Source organism: Ptychodera flava, chromosome 22, assembly GCF_041260155.1.
Source record: "Ptychodera flava strain L36383 chromosome 22, AS_Pfla_20210202, whole genome shotgun sequence".
NCBI classification, from domain to species: domain Eukaryota; kingdom Metazoa; phylum Hemichordata; class Enteropneusta; family Ptychoderidae; genus Ptychodera; species Ptychodera flava.
The window spans coordinates 4,830,556-4,845,132 of record NC_091949.1 but is presented as its reverse complement, the minus strand read 5'-3'; the positions used below and the strand labels follow the sequence as shown (position 1 = coordinate 4,845,132).

At 36.8% G+C, this 14,577-nt stretch overlaps 2 protein-coding genes across 2 annotated transcripts; both read left to right on the top strand.

Moving 5' to 3' along the window:
• The first annotated feature begins 1,504 nt into the window (after positions 1–1,504).
• LOC139123325 (protocadherin alpha-9-like) lies at positions 1,505–6,360 on the top strand. Its single transcript, XM_070689480.1, has 6 exons — positions 1,505–1,558; positions 2,365–2,430; positions 3,073–3,239; positions 3,448–3,516; positions 5,051–5,164; positions 6,145–6,360. The coding sequence occupies exons 2-6, from the start codon at positions 2,418–2,420 to the stop codon at positions 6,358–6,360; spliced, it is 579 nt and encodes a 192-aa protein (XP_070545581.1). The 5' UTR covers positions 1,505–1,558; positions 2,365–2,417.
• A 4,500-nt stretch (positions 6,361–10,860) lies between these two features.
• Positions 10,861–13,953, top strand: LOC139123324 (protocadherin alpha-11-like). Its single transcript, XM_070689479.1, has 5 exons — positions 10,861–10,920; positions 11,433–11,638; positions 12,648–12,703; positions 13,289–13,345; positions 13,877–13,953. The coding sequence occupies exons 1-5, from the start codon at positions 10,861–10,863 to the stop codon at positions 13,951–13,953; spliced, it is 456 nt and encodes a 151-aa protein (XP_070545580.1).
• The last annotated feature ends 624 nt before the right edge of the window (positions 13,954–14,577 follow it).

Genomic DNA, 14,577 nt, shown 5'->3' with positions numbered 1-14,577 from the left:
ACATTCTGCTGAGGTTTCAAAAAACACAGTGACTAGCATATACTCTGCTAATTTATTTATTTGACGGCATTGTAGACTAACTAAATAGTAGACCAATTGAATATCAACATGAAAACTTTGTCTTCAACATTAAAACGTGTTGACGTTGCTTGACTTGTTTATAGGAACGCCCTGATAGACACGAATTCTTTACTAAGTTGATGCGCTCGCGTCTGCGCGTGCGCTGGAATGGCTGTTTAAAAAGAGTCACAGGTTCAACCGGAGGTCTCATTAATGTTAGACTACGACTTCGCAAAATTGTACTATATATGTCAGTTTGCTAACTTCTCCACTTCCTGTTGGAAGCTTACTCACTAACTCATCAGGGGAAATATTCCCATCGCAGCATTCAAAAGGTGAGATAACACTTTTTACATTCGACCAAGTACAGTAATCTTGAGGAAACAAGTCCCTTTCTCTGCGGTAGTTGACTATAGAGTGTAAAATCCTGCTGTTTCAAGGAGAAATTCGTAACCTATGGACCCGAGTGCAGCTCATCATCACTATATTATGTCTGGCTTATAGAACTGGGCGTTGTAACTCCATGTTTTCAAAGTTAACCTGTTGAAATAATGTGACGAATTCAATTGTTTAAATCTCTAGTAATTTATTGTGATCAGCCTACTGAAAAATGCAAAATGAAGACACTATTCTCATGTCGCGCTTTCTTTCACAGATATCTCATTCATACTTTTGCAATAGTCAATACACATTGCTGTTGGTTGACATTAAATATATAGGTAGCATTGGCCTATACTCGTCAGATTTTCCATGTTCTGCCAATGGACTTTGCTTTGTCAGAAATCATCCGTTCACGTACGAGCAACCGACCCAATTCGTTTTGAGCATAGATAAGCTGACGTGTAGCCGGTGTTCTGTGAATGATACGCTTACGACAATCTTAAAGCATCTTTAATGCTAGTAAATTTTATTTTCACAACAGACACAAAGGCATGGAATCACGCAAATGGCCATTTCATGGAAACCAAATTGGCAACATTTATTTTCGTAAGTCAAATGATAATGTATGTATGTATGTATGTATGTATGTATGTATGTATGTATGTATGTATGTATGTATGTATGTATGTATGTATGTATGTATGTATGTATGTATGTATGCATGCATGCATGCATGCATGCATGAATGCATGCATGTATGTATGTATGTATGTATGTATGTATGTATGTATGTATGTATGTATGTATGTATGTATGTATGTATGTATGTATGTATGTATGTATGTATGAATGTACATACATACGTACGTAGCTAGCTAGCTAGCTAGGAATGTAGGTAGTTAGGAAGGTATGTTTGTATGTCAAAGTTTACATTGCTATTTCCCAATTAAATCTTATTGCATTCGCGTGTTTCCTTTCCATACGTCACAAACATGTTACTCGGTTCACGTTAAAATTACCGGTACACATAACATTACGTTTTTACTTTTCCTGTCAGGTAGCTGTACAACAGCAGTCACTGTGATAATTGTTCTACAACCTATCACGTTATCGTACGGTAAGTCATCAGCCCTCACAGGATTATCGTTCCAGTTAAGCGGGATATCGTTCTGCATGCCTTGGTTTGCTTGAAACAAGTGACATTTATTATTAAACAATATTTTTCATGGTATGGCGATCATAAATATAATAATGGTAAAACATTCTAGATTACTTAGAACTCTACCTGTTTATCCATACAAATATCTCTTTATATTGACGGGTAAAGATCATTCCTTTAGTGTTTTAAAAAAACTCACCGTAGCATAGTACTCTCATTTTTGTACCAGTAAACGTTTACAAGTAATGTATGCCAGTTAATAAGTCATATACTCCAGTAGACGTGACGAACCACGAGTATGTTGAATCCAATCCTTTGAAACACTGTTAATACGACAAGTACGTGGGAAAATACCTAGGTGTCTTTGCTTTCTTTTCTTAAAGCTTGGCATTCAAGTGTTCCGTCAATGAAAGTGTGTTGTGTACTACACTAGATGCGTGCGACAGTCCTTTATTGACAGAATCACATTCTATTTCCTAACACCCAGGAGTTGAATCGTAGAGAGTGTAAGGGGCGAATGCAAAGTATTTTGATCTAGATGTAATTATCTTTTATAAAGTACTTATACGAAAGTATAAATCAGTAAAAGGTGAGATAAGGCATTTTTAGTGTCTTTTATGCTGTTCATGTATAAACTATAGGGACGATAGAACTACTGAATAACGACATTTTGGGAGCCTGAAATTGTCAAATATTACAATGATGTAATGACGTTTTATGCAACGAGCATAGTTTCGTTAAAATAGCGTTTGTTATTTTGATAGGTGCTTTGTGCGATTTCACTCCTTCGAACTTCGATGACGTTTCTGTTTATGAAATGCAGTCAGCTGGTAAGTAAATATGTAAATGCCACTGTTATTATGATAATCTCTCACGTTTTCCGAAACTTTTGTGAGTGGCTGAAACACAGTCATGTGGTTTTAAGGAAAATTTGATATTGCATTATTCGAAGACTTTTTCCCTTATGAATGCAGATACATGGCCGATTTTTTTCACTCAGAGATAACGATTTTAAAATCAACTTGTCTTGCCTGATCGGAAATTCAAACTCCGAATATGGAAAATCACGTCGATGTGTTAGGTTGGATGAAGAGTTTTATGAAATCTAGTTCAGAATTAATGTATTGGATGACTTTGTGGTTATGCATTTAATTAATTTTTTTTTACCATATCGTTTGGTACTTCCTAGTAGTTTGTCCTCAGCATTTGTGTTTGGCAACATTCTATTCACTCAAACGGAGATTCGAATTGAATTGTAATATTAACTTATTTTGAATGTGCTTCGTTCATCTCGGAGCCAAATGAGATCTTATAGCTGTCCATGTATAATGCCATTAAGGAAGATCTTGGATGATAACGTTTTCAGTAATCTGTTTTCCATTGGACCGAAACATAACTTACACCCACAAAAGCTATTGATTAGTTAGGTGACGAATAAAACACAGAATGAAAATTTCCCTTGGAATCTGTAGGCACACTTTTGTACACACTAGATGTAGAGGGTGATACAGCGACTGAAATAACATTAACACTGGATGACTGCAATTCTGGTAGCAGTACTTTATATTGTGATGAAGTGTGGGAACTCACAGACAAGGATATAACCTGGGCAATGGTGTATGACTTAGAATCAGATGAAGTAAGTCTGTTTGGAATGCATTTCGTCTAGTCATATTTTACAAAGAACCAGAATGATCTTTGCATCCATAGGTACACGCATGAATAAGGTCATTTCGTAATGTGTTGACCACGCAGTATTGTCACTTCAATTGACTGTGGCTGTTTTAGCTCACTTGATTTTTATACGTCGTCAAAATTCATATCCTCTTATTATGTCCTTATCTTAGGCAAACTGCGAAGGGACTTACACCATGACAGTAAACTGTACGACTATTGGTGCATCTCCAAGCGGAACGGTAGGTAGTTAGACAGAGCAAGTAAACAAGAACAAATAATCAGCCGGTGGCTAAAATAGTATATTACGCTCCCCTGGCTATACATTCAGGTTTAACTGTACAACTGACAACTGAAAATAAAATATCACAATACCATTTTGATTCTACCTGTATCAAGATCCTCAACCATTTCGGTATCTTATGAACATTGAAAAAAAACTGAGCACAATGACCTACCAAAATTTGTTTCAAAAGTACAAGACATATGTTAGATGCTACTCAAAATTGACAATACTGGAAGGTTAAAATATTCCATCAAATAAATGTTTTCATCTCTGAAATTTTGGGTGTAATAATTGCAAATTTGGTTAAAAAATAAATAATTCCATTTAGTCATATATTTTTTCATTTCGTCTTTACTGTTCAAAGTTTTACTTTTGTATTATTTTATGACAAGAATGTGAAAATTTAGAAAATCAAGCATGGTGACCCCATCTTTTTCTTTAATATTTGATTATTCTCATATGCCAGAATTCAAAATTTCTATGTGTTCTTCCATGTATTGCTCTCTGGCCTGATCTTGTGTACAAGTATGTTTCACTGTCATGAGTGTCATTTGACCAAAACTCTTCTTCAACTACCATGTACATCAGAGTCAGAGCTATCTCTGTAACCGTATGCAGTAACAGTGACCCTACAGTAGCAGGGCAGTATCTAACAGTGACAGTTGCCCGTAGGCAGTAGCTATATAACTTTGATAATTTTAACAATATTTTTGTTCAGTTTATGCAACTGCGTTCTTGTTCTACTCCCCACAGCATATGTTGAACTGTCCAGTATTCAGCTTGCTATATCAGCCTGTGTATGTGTACCATGCATTTGTATCACTGACAACTGACTGTCAGTGTGGACTCTAATTAACTATCACCTAATACATATTTATATACACAGGCTTGTCGACAAACTGAACATTGTGTGTTTGAGCATGCTGTAGGGAGACAGCAAGAAACTGTAGTTGATATATTGCATAGAAATATTGCAGAAATCATCAACAGTTGCAGCTTCTGCCCTGTTACTAGACTCAATTAAGTTTGATTTTCTCACGACAAATCACACATGTTTAGATTTTTTCGAGATAAAAGTCATGGAATGTGACAAAATGGTTATAGATTCTGTTAAATTATTACTAACATTACAACATTTGGATGACATAAAAATGGTATTCATTTTTCATTAAATTACCTACAAAAACTTGGAATTGGAAAATGTAAAACATAAAAGGGAACCAAAAAATTTTCAAGTCCCCCTATAGGTAGAGCAAAATTTTCAAGTCCCCCCTCTACTACCCCAAAAATTTTCGAATCCCCCCTGAATTCCTCCAGCCCCCCCCCCATCGTTTTTTTGTGAACGCAGCCTTATGGATTGAGCGCATCAGACTGAATGGCTATGGTTGTGTCATGTAGCCACAAATGACTATTTTTTGACTTTGGTGTTTCTAATTTATAGAAATACATTAAAATCAGAACTTGTTTCAATATTATGATACTTTCTGCAGGGCTCTGGAGTAGATTATTTTGCCTTTGAATCAGTTAACTCACCAAACATCATAGTCATCGACAACGTGGACTTTGAACTGTACCGTGAACACAATTTAACATTGATGGTAGATGTAAGTATGTGAACGTGTGTGCTCACAAGGAAATCACTCGCATTACATATTGAAATGCGCAGGGGTGCTGTTTCAACATGGAATATAAAAGACGCTAACATCGTCAGTACTGGTTCGAGTCATATGTTGCAAAGGTCTGGTTACGTGTCGACATGCGATATCGGGAAGAATCTCAGCCGATCGTTGCGTATTTTTTTCGTGACATTTTCAAACCAAGATAATACTTGTGTACTCGTTTCACTCATTTAAAAGCGCCATTTCTTGGTTTAATATGTTTTACTCGTTGAAGAAATCTCGCCCTTTAATTGCTTGACAGAATCTGGGGACTAAAATCAAACACTGAGGTATAGAGTGGCACGTGAAAGATCCAAATACTTGATAAATCAATTTCTGACCAATACTGTGACCCACTCTGTCAGCTCCGCGGCCAGCAGACATTAACAACTTGAAGAGTGCATCTTAAAACAATTTTATGAAGAGAAATATCACCAGAACTCTGTAAGATCACCTTCAATCAAACTCACTATTCCGATCTTCATTATCGCGAGTTCGAGGGCTCAGACCTATGGTGATGCCGAATTGATAAATTGACGGAGGCAAACGACAGTTTGAACACTCCTTTGACGTGCCATGACAGGTATTTTCTTTTATATCCTGTTAGGCCTATTCACATGATTACGTTTTGTGAGCGTTCAGCTATAAAATGAAAATATAAATTGGTTCTTTGATATAAATATAGTTTTCAACTGATATTTTCACACACACACAAATCCATCATGGTTCATAGGCATTCATAAATAAAGGTTAAACCTCTGTCACCTTTGCTCATAATTTTGAGCGGAGAGAAGTATACGACACGTTTTAACATAGTCGTACTATTAGCTAGGGCCAGAGATTTTTAAACAGCCTTTGTCGCAATCTTATATTTGTTTGGGTAAAGGGGAATAACACGTCTCAACGTTTGCTAATGAATCACACAGGATCGCGACGGACGACACTTTACTACTGAAATGGATGTATTTATCGTGGACGAGGATGATATGACGCCAGTCTTTACCGACGTAATCTATGAAAGTGAAGTTTACGAGAATGTGGAACATATAGTGTTAGAAGTGACGCCAAAGATACAGGCTTATGATCAGGACTTTGGAATCAATGAAACTGTTTACTACAGTTTTGCAGGTGAATACCAGTAAAATATCAGTTAGGCCATCTTCTCCTAGTTCAATTCATAAAAGAGCTTACAATTTCTCATCAGCGTGTTAGTCACGCCAATGCGTTGTCCTGTAGTGACCGAGAGCTCACATTGGCCATGGTTAAAAAACCTTTACTAGGTCTAACCTGGGCCCTCAACTAACACCATAGGAGCCAAATAAGTAGTCAGAGAGCATTTAGAGATAGCAGGTGAGAACTGGCTAAATTATTAAATACATATAGATAATTGTGAGGGTTGATTAAATGCTTAGAATGTTGCTTGTTGTACGGCCGTATTAGTGCATTTGGCTGGCTCTTTTCCGCTAAAGCAGTATTGCTTTGTGTGGTCCCGCCCGTCACTTCAAATGCTGACTATTCGCGTGCCGTACATCCTTCTAGTCAACATGTTACTTTCTCTTTTTCTTCTCGCGGTAACACTACAGAGGAAATAACCTTTAATGCCATAAACACAATTTTAATATGATATAACATACTATTATAGCAGTAAATCCGTCTGCAGTCGGGTATACACTAGGTTTGCATACAATTTGTTCCATAGCACTCACATCTAAATGTCGTTCGTTTTAGCCATATGTTGTATACACCCCCTGTGACGCATGTTTTATGCCAATGCCAGGGTCAGTTTGCTATGTTAGATGAAATCCCAGCCTGAGCGACTAATCTAAAATGCATTTTCTCTCTAACATGATGGTTCTGGATATTTCATCACAGAGTCAACTTCCTAAATACATGCTTTCAATTTCAGACACAGCCAGACAAAATGACTCCATTCATGAAAACAAGCATTTCAAATCGACAACGAAACAGCAGATCTAATGCTGACCTCAGCGTTAGACAGAGAAAGTCTGAAGACAGGCAAATTATCCTTGCTGCTGAGGGTAAGCACAATACGGCTTAAGGAAACCAACTCTTTTAAATTGTAATCATATAGTTTCAGAACTCGACTGTGAAACTTTTTAATTTTGAAGGTGAGAAAGTTTTTGTGGTCTTGTAATGTTCAAATAAAAAAATCAACTTCCCAACATCTTATGTTCTATCCCCAACACATAATAATATACCTGTAGTACATTATATTGATAAATATACCAGCACACAGTGTGCGTATCGTTTTCATTGCATTATAGGCGGCACAGGTCAGTAGTCATGGTTACCCAATATACTCGTACAGAGATACTCTAGCCTCATTGGTTGTCACTGTGTTGGATGTCAATGACAACGCGCCAATCATGAGCCAAGCTGTTTACAGTGGACAAGTGTTTGAACATGCGCCGTACGGAACGATTATCTGCGAAGTCATGGCCGAAGACTTAGACGAAGTTTGTATAACTTTTATTTATTCAGCCATACAGCTTATTTAAATGTGGAACACCTACGGGTACGGGAGAATTTGTATTTAATATGTTCAGCACGACTTTTATAGATCTATTTTCGCAACCTTTTGTCACATCCATAAATTCGTAATAGTGTGAGACCATCGATGCAAAATTTTTTTGATCATCAAATGGATAAGAGTGACCCTTTATCGGAATGCCAACTACTGGAAAGAACTGGAGTGAATTGAAGTGAGAAGAGAAGACAAAAGTAATCTAAAATCTAGTGAGGGACATGGAAATAATTCGTATCAGTCAACTAGTTGGGTCCGTGTCCTGAACAAAAAAAGCATACAGAAAGATAAGGTAACTGGTTTGAAGGCAAATGTTTATGTACACAGTGAAAACGTAAATATTTGTTGCGCAAAAGGTAAGTTGCTGGAGTGAAATCCCAGGCTCTTTTATATGTTTACGCCAACGACATAAATAATTATAAATAGAAGAAAATTGTACATATAGTTGTCAATCGTCCAGAAGGTAAGCTTTCAGCGTTTTTTAATACATTTTTTGAGTATTATACAAGTATTGAAGAATGATTCATCGATCCACTTGCATAAGTCCTCAGCGCCGCCCGGTAATAAAACTTTCCGAACTGTGTATTCGTTAATGAAGGCTTATGACCGTGAATTTTAAAAAAATTTGCTAACTTGCGTTAAGACAGACGACTAAGAGATTTTCAATCTTCCTTTCAAACATTTATTTCAGGGAAGTAATGCTGTGTTCAGCTTTTTCATCGAATCGGACTTAAATGTTTTCAGTATCGATCAACCAACATCGTTGTCTGCAAATAGAGCCATGGCCTTCATACGTGTCAACGATTCAACGCTGTTGGATTTTGAAGTTTTATCTGCAGAGGTGAATGTAACGGTATGTAACTGACTATTATGTGGGATTAATTTTCATGACGCTGTATTTGATTTGAGAGATTTAACGTTCAAGAAATAAATACTAGAGTGTATAGAGGAGTGTAATTCTTCGTATTGTACGTAGTCAAAGGAAATGCACTGTATTGTCCGGGTGATTTCTCTCCTTGTATATGGGTCTATATATGAAGCGTCATGGAAATATGGGGATTAAAATACATGTGTAAATTTTAAAAACACTGTCGACACACGAATTTTTATGAATTTGAGGTTTTTCAGCGTTAATTTGCAATAAATCGTTCAGTTTCTTCACCACTAATATTTCACTAAATGACACTGCTCCGTTGCCGACATTTTGTGTTGTCTACCTGTTCGTTAAAAGATCCTTTGTCGACGTATATGATAAGTGTAGACGATCACCCACGAAAGAGTACTGTGACCCACCGTCCCTCCACCGGTGGAAGGACGGTGTGTGACCGCTGCAGCAGAAGGTGTTGTTTACTGAAGCAACATTTACGGGTTTCAAGTTCAATATCACGATCAACGCTGCCAGGGTATTCTAATTGCAGTCAACGAATCGAGCCGTGAAAGCAACGAGCGTTCGTCATTTTTGACGGCAGCAATGATACTTGAGACGTATCAGAAGAAGTGCCATTTTATTCTCCAATAGCGACGATAGTTCGCAGAATTTTCAGTTCATTTGAACGTTTGTTATTGCAGCGTCCATGCATATTGTGCACCACGTCTCCTGAATTGTACCTTGACTTGTTCGAGAAACTCGTGCCCATCTTTAAATTTAGACGAAGACCGTTCTTCACTATGTTTAAAAACGTGCTTTTTTTAACTATACAATATGAAACACATGAGTGATAATTCGTAAAACAGAATGATGTTTGAACACAATATTGATAAGACAGCAACCATGCAGTTTTTGGTAGCCGCGGCTGAGGGAACATGTCGCGCGACTTCCCACTTGCACGCACATTCATTTCATAAATGAATTTTCACTTACATTGATGTTTTAATTCGTACAGAATGATTACCTTTCGTTGAAAATCTCTGGTCCTTTATACTTCCGCTTGATTCGTATAGAAAAACCCGAACGAGAGATGTTAGCAAAGCGCCGTCATGTTAGCAAGTCACAACAGTTACTGCACAACACTAGCGCATGAATTCTTTTCAAATAGTCCCTATCGTTCTTGCCAAGCATTTTTAATATGAAATATCATGCCCTGAAAGGTTTATTCACGGAAAACTGGTCTGTGTATGTGATAAATATATAACATCTGTATTCCTAACTCGCGGTGATGCGTCACGGACTCTTTATTCCCTTAGATTGTAGCGGTCACATCCTCCCTCGTTTGCGACTCGGAGCCACACTAGTTCGGAATACAGGGAAAGGGGGGGGGGGTTTTGACATAAATGACATAATAATGCAATAGACTGTCGTACACGTTATTTGAAATTGCCTTGATAGGTCTTCGCGGTCGAGACCATGACATTGGAACGCTTACAGAGCGACAAGTCCAATGTAATGGTTGCGATCACTGATATCAATGACAACTCGCCTGTATTTATCAATGACCCATACACAGTATACACATATTGACTGGCCATGAGGGCAACAGCATACGTCTGTACCCCGAGGGACTGTGAGTCACCCCTAAAAACAGACTGTTTCCCGAGGCCGTAGGCCGAGGGAAACAGTCTGTTTTTGGGGGTGACTCACAGGCCCGAGGGGTTGAAGACGTATGCTGTTGCCCTAATGGCCAGTCAATATGTGTTTTGTAACACACCTCATCCGTAGTCATACATAAGAACGTACCATACACAAAAGTTGTGGCATGTAAGCTTATGATGTAATATGTTGGAGTGGTTCAGCAGAAAAAGTTTTTCCCGACAGGGTCGCAATACTTCTGCAAAACGTTCAATGCACCTTTGATTATCGTCTTCGTTCGTTTCGAGTCCTTGTTTGAAACCAGAGCATTCAGTTCTTCTTCAGAAGTAGGATAAACCGAGAAATTTCTCGACTATCGTTTCGCTCGACCGCAGACGACATCTTTGTTTACATTCCAGTTCGCATGCGCAAGTGTTTATTTTGACGTCAGCGGGCATCATTTTTCGGAACTGATGCCTGGCAGGCAACAGTTCCGACAAATGATGCCTGATGACGTCGTTTACGTGGATCAGCAAAAAAAAAACGCATCCCACGTGACTATCAATTGTCGAATTAGAACACAGACTTTCGATGAGGTGTGTTACAATTTCAGTTGACGATGATATTGAAGAAGAAACACTCTTGACAAAGGTTAGTTTAGAAAATTAATTATACAACGAAGCAGACATACATTAGTAAACATATTTTACTTCAAATCTTTTTCTATTTTTAACACATTGAGTTGAAATTACTAAAATTTGTAATTCACAATTATACAAAAATTAAATCTAAAATTGCTTTAAATTGCAGAATACATCAATTACATTAAATTACAAACCCTTAAATGCGGAATAATTTTTTGTGTCCTTATTATTTGTTGTTTTCAACATGTCATGTTATCTGTAAAATAAGTTGTTCAGGGCAGTAGCCTGACCGAATTGCCTGGGGGGCAGAACCTAGCTTAGCTAAGATTTTGGTAATTTACATAAATTTCCATATTGAATGTTGAAAATTCCAGGTGGATGGGCAGCTGTCCCCCAACAGGCTACAGCCCTGTTATTGAGTTTATAAATTAGCTTTAACTGATTCCATTTTTTGCACTTTTTGACGTTGTGCATAAAAAGAAATGCAGAGGAGATTGACGTTCTTGATATTTTCTTTAGATCGAAGCTTATGATTTAGACAGTGGACAAAATGCAGAAATCGAGTACAGTCTATGGTTTGCAACTGATAACGGATTGGATATATTCACGATAGACCAAATCACTGGAAAATTATTTGCCAGTTATAACTTGGATCAATTGGATGCCAATGTCATAGACAGTTATGTCGTGACGGTAATGGCAATGGATAAAGGCTATATACCTCGGTAAGGAAAGGGAGCACATTATTACTTTAGTCAGTCTATGGATTTCAAAGCAGCAACAACAGTGATCATTGATATACTTTGATAACTTTCATTCTATGGAACAAGTTCATTTTCTTATTCCATCGAATTCGTATCTCGAATGTATGTTGAAATACATCAGCCCTGCAAAACCACTATGCATTGTTTATAACATGCAATATTACTGTTGAAGGATGAATTGTACATTATACTATTCAAGTAATTCCGTTGAATGTTAATGCAAGTTTGACAATTTTTCCGTTGTGTAACATTTAATGATCACTTAAGGTTCCAAGACAAAAAATTTGACCTTTTTAATCTAACAATTCTATAACTGTTAATAAGCTAAGAACCCCCGTAAAGTATACATTTTCTGAAAGCCTAGATATACGGGAACATTTTGGTAATCACAGTGTCACCATTGTTTACATAACTATCACGTGACAGGTAATTTGCATAACCTTTCAAAAATCGGTTTTCCCTATGTTTTGTCTCAATACTTCAAAATATCTGACTCAAACTTGCTTGAATGCAAGCTGTTATAACGCTCTTCCAAAGAGTGTCTCAGATTTTTTATATCTTGCTTAGTTTTTTTGGAGCACAATTTTAAAGAAATCAACTGCGGTTAAATTCACCGCTCTGGAAGTTTTTCTGGCATAAAAATTGTTTAAGAAGGTTTAAAAAAATTCTGAGACATTCTTTTGAAGATCCTTAGGACAGCTTGCACTCACACAAATTTCAGCTACATATCTCAAAGCATTGAAACAAAACATATAGGGAAAACCGATTTTTGAAAGGTTATGCAAATTACATGTCACGTGATAGTTATGTAAACAATGGTGACACTATGGTAACCAAAATGTTCCCCTATATCTAGGCTTTCTGAAAATATACAATTTACGGGGGTTCTGAGTTCATTGATCACTAGAGAATTGTTAGTTTAAAATGATCAATTTCTTGTCTTGTAACCTTAATGTTTTATTACGCTTAGGGCAAGTATGACAAATGTTTTCGTAGAGGTGAAGGGAATGGCTATTCCAAGACTCAGTAAGTAACAATTCTCCTGGCATTTCTCCCAAAGAAGTCAATATATGTCATATACTTGATTTGATTGATTTATTCAGCTAAGTCTCAGTACAAGTAACTTTTTTAACGCAGCGCTTTGTGTATTGAATACAGTTTCTCAGCTTGATCCCTTAAGTGTTTACAGCAGACCTGTAGGTTTGTCGTATGTATTGAGGAACTTAGGTACATTATCAGCTATATGTCAACATGTGACACCGAACATATAAATGCACTATGCTTACAAATCAAATGCTTGGTACCTGGCATCCTTTATCAAAGACATCGCGGAAATGCAGTTGATGCACAAATAGATTTGTCAAATGCTGAAGTGACAAATGTTTTAAATTGTTGCCGTTTGAACAGCTTACCAGTCTCTTGTCTAGAGCATGGTTTCTAATAGTTTTGAAGGAAGTAAAATGAGGAAGGCAATATTTTATATAATAGTTTGAAAAAATCATGAATACCAAGGTGTATAATAAGGTCTTACTAATATTTATCTCATACTCATCATTTGCTTTCACGGTCTCCTTCTAATGTTTTATCGTAACGTTTTAACTTTTACATCAGCGACTGAAGATATGGATCCATCTGAAGGAAGCTCGATTTCGACACAAACTGCTGTAGGTCAGTTTGTAGATTAATGAGAATTGAACTGAAAAAGTGAGGCATTGTAACTTTCCTATTACTAGCGGTAAACCTTATTTTGCATCAAGTAGAATACACCTCTCATACAGATGTTTGAAATCTCATACTCTCAATTTATCTTACTTCACTGCTTGCGTTGACTCACTTTTGGAATAAGTGAAGTCTTCACTGTCTTTGTGAAAAGTGAAAACATTATTCTTCCCCAGAGTTCCTATAGGAATAGTAGACTATTTTGATTGTCAGTTGTGAGTACATTATAGGAAATGTGTTTCTCTTATATCCAAATTACGATGAGCTAATGATCATGATTCATGAAAGAGAAACATTAAAGGTTTTTTCCTGGAAAGTTTGAGCAAAACCTAAAGTCTGTCAATTTCGAGACACATACTACCTTAATCAAGAATACCAAGGTGTATGACAACGTCTTATTAAAACCGTATGTCATACTCATTGTTCGCTTTTACGGTCTTCTTATAATGTTTTTATTGTTACGATTTTACTTTACATCAGCGACTGAAGACATGAAGCCATCTGAAGAAAGCTCGAGTTCGACACTAACTCCTGTAGGTCAGTTTTTAGATTCATGAAAATTGAACTGAAAAAGTGAGGCCTTGTGACCTTTTCTATTACAACGGTAACCTTATTTTGCATCATATACAATGCGCCTCTCTTACAGATATTTGAAATCTAAAATTTACCTGTAATGTCATTGTACTTCTCGCGGACGCCATGTCATTAGTGTTAATCCTATAATCATAGGTTAATACTTTTTCTAGGGTTTTCTGCCGATAAACTGACAATGCTGTTTACATTTTATCGGATTTGTTGGTATTATAGTAGTATTGGTGATTATTAATGTAATAATAACGGTTACGATATATTTTTGAGGGAAGTAAATTGGAAAGGGCAATTTTTTAAGAAATGATTTTAAAAATCAAGAATATCAAGGTGTATGACATCTTATTAATACCGTATCTAATGCTCATCGTTCGCTTTTACGGTCTCCTTTGGTCGTTTGTATCGTTACGTTTTTACTTTTACATCAGCGACTGAAGACATGAAGCCATCTGAAGCAAGTTCGAGTTCGACACAAACTCCTGTAGGTCAGTTTGTAGATTAATCAAAATTGAACTGAAAAGTGAGGCCTTGTAACTTTTGCTATTACTAACGGTAAACGTTATGTACAATGCATTTCTAGGGCAGATGTTTAA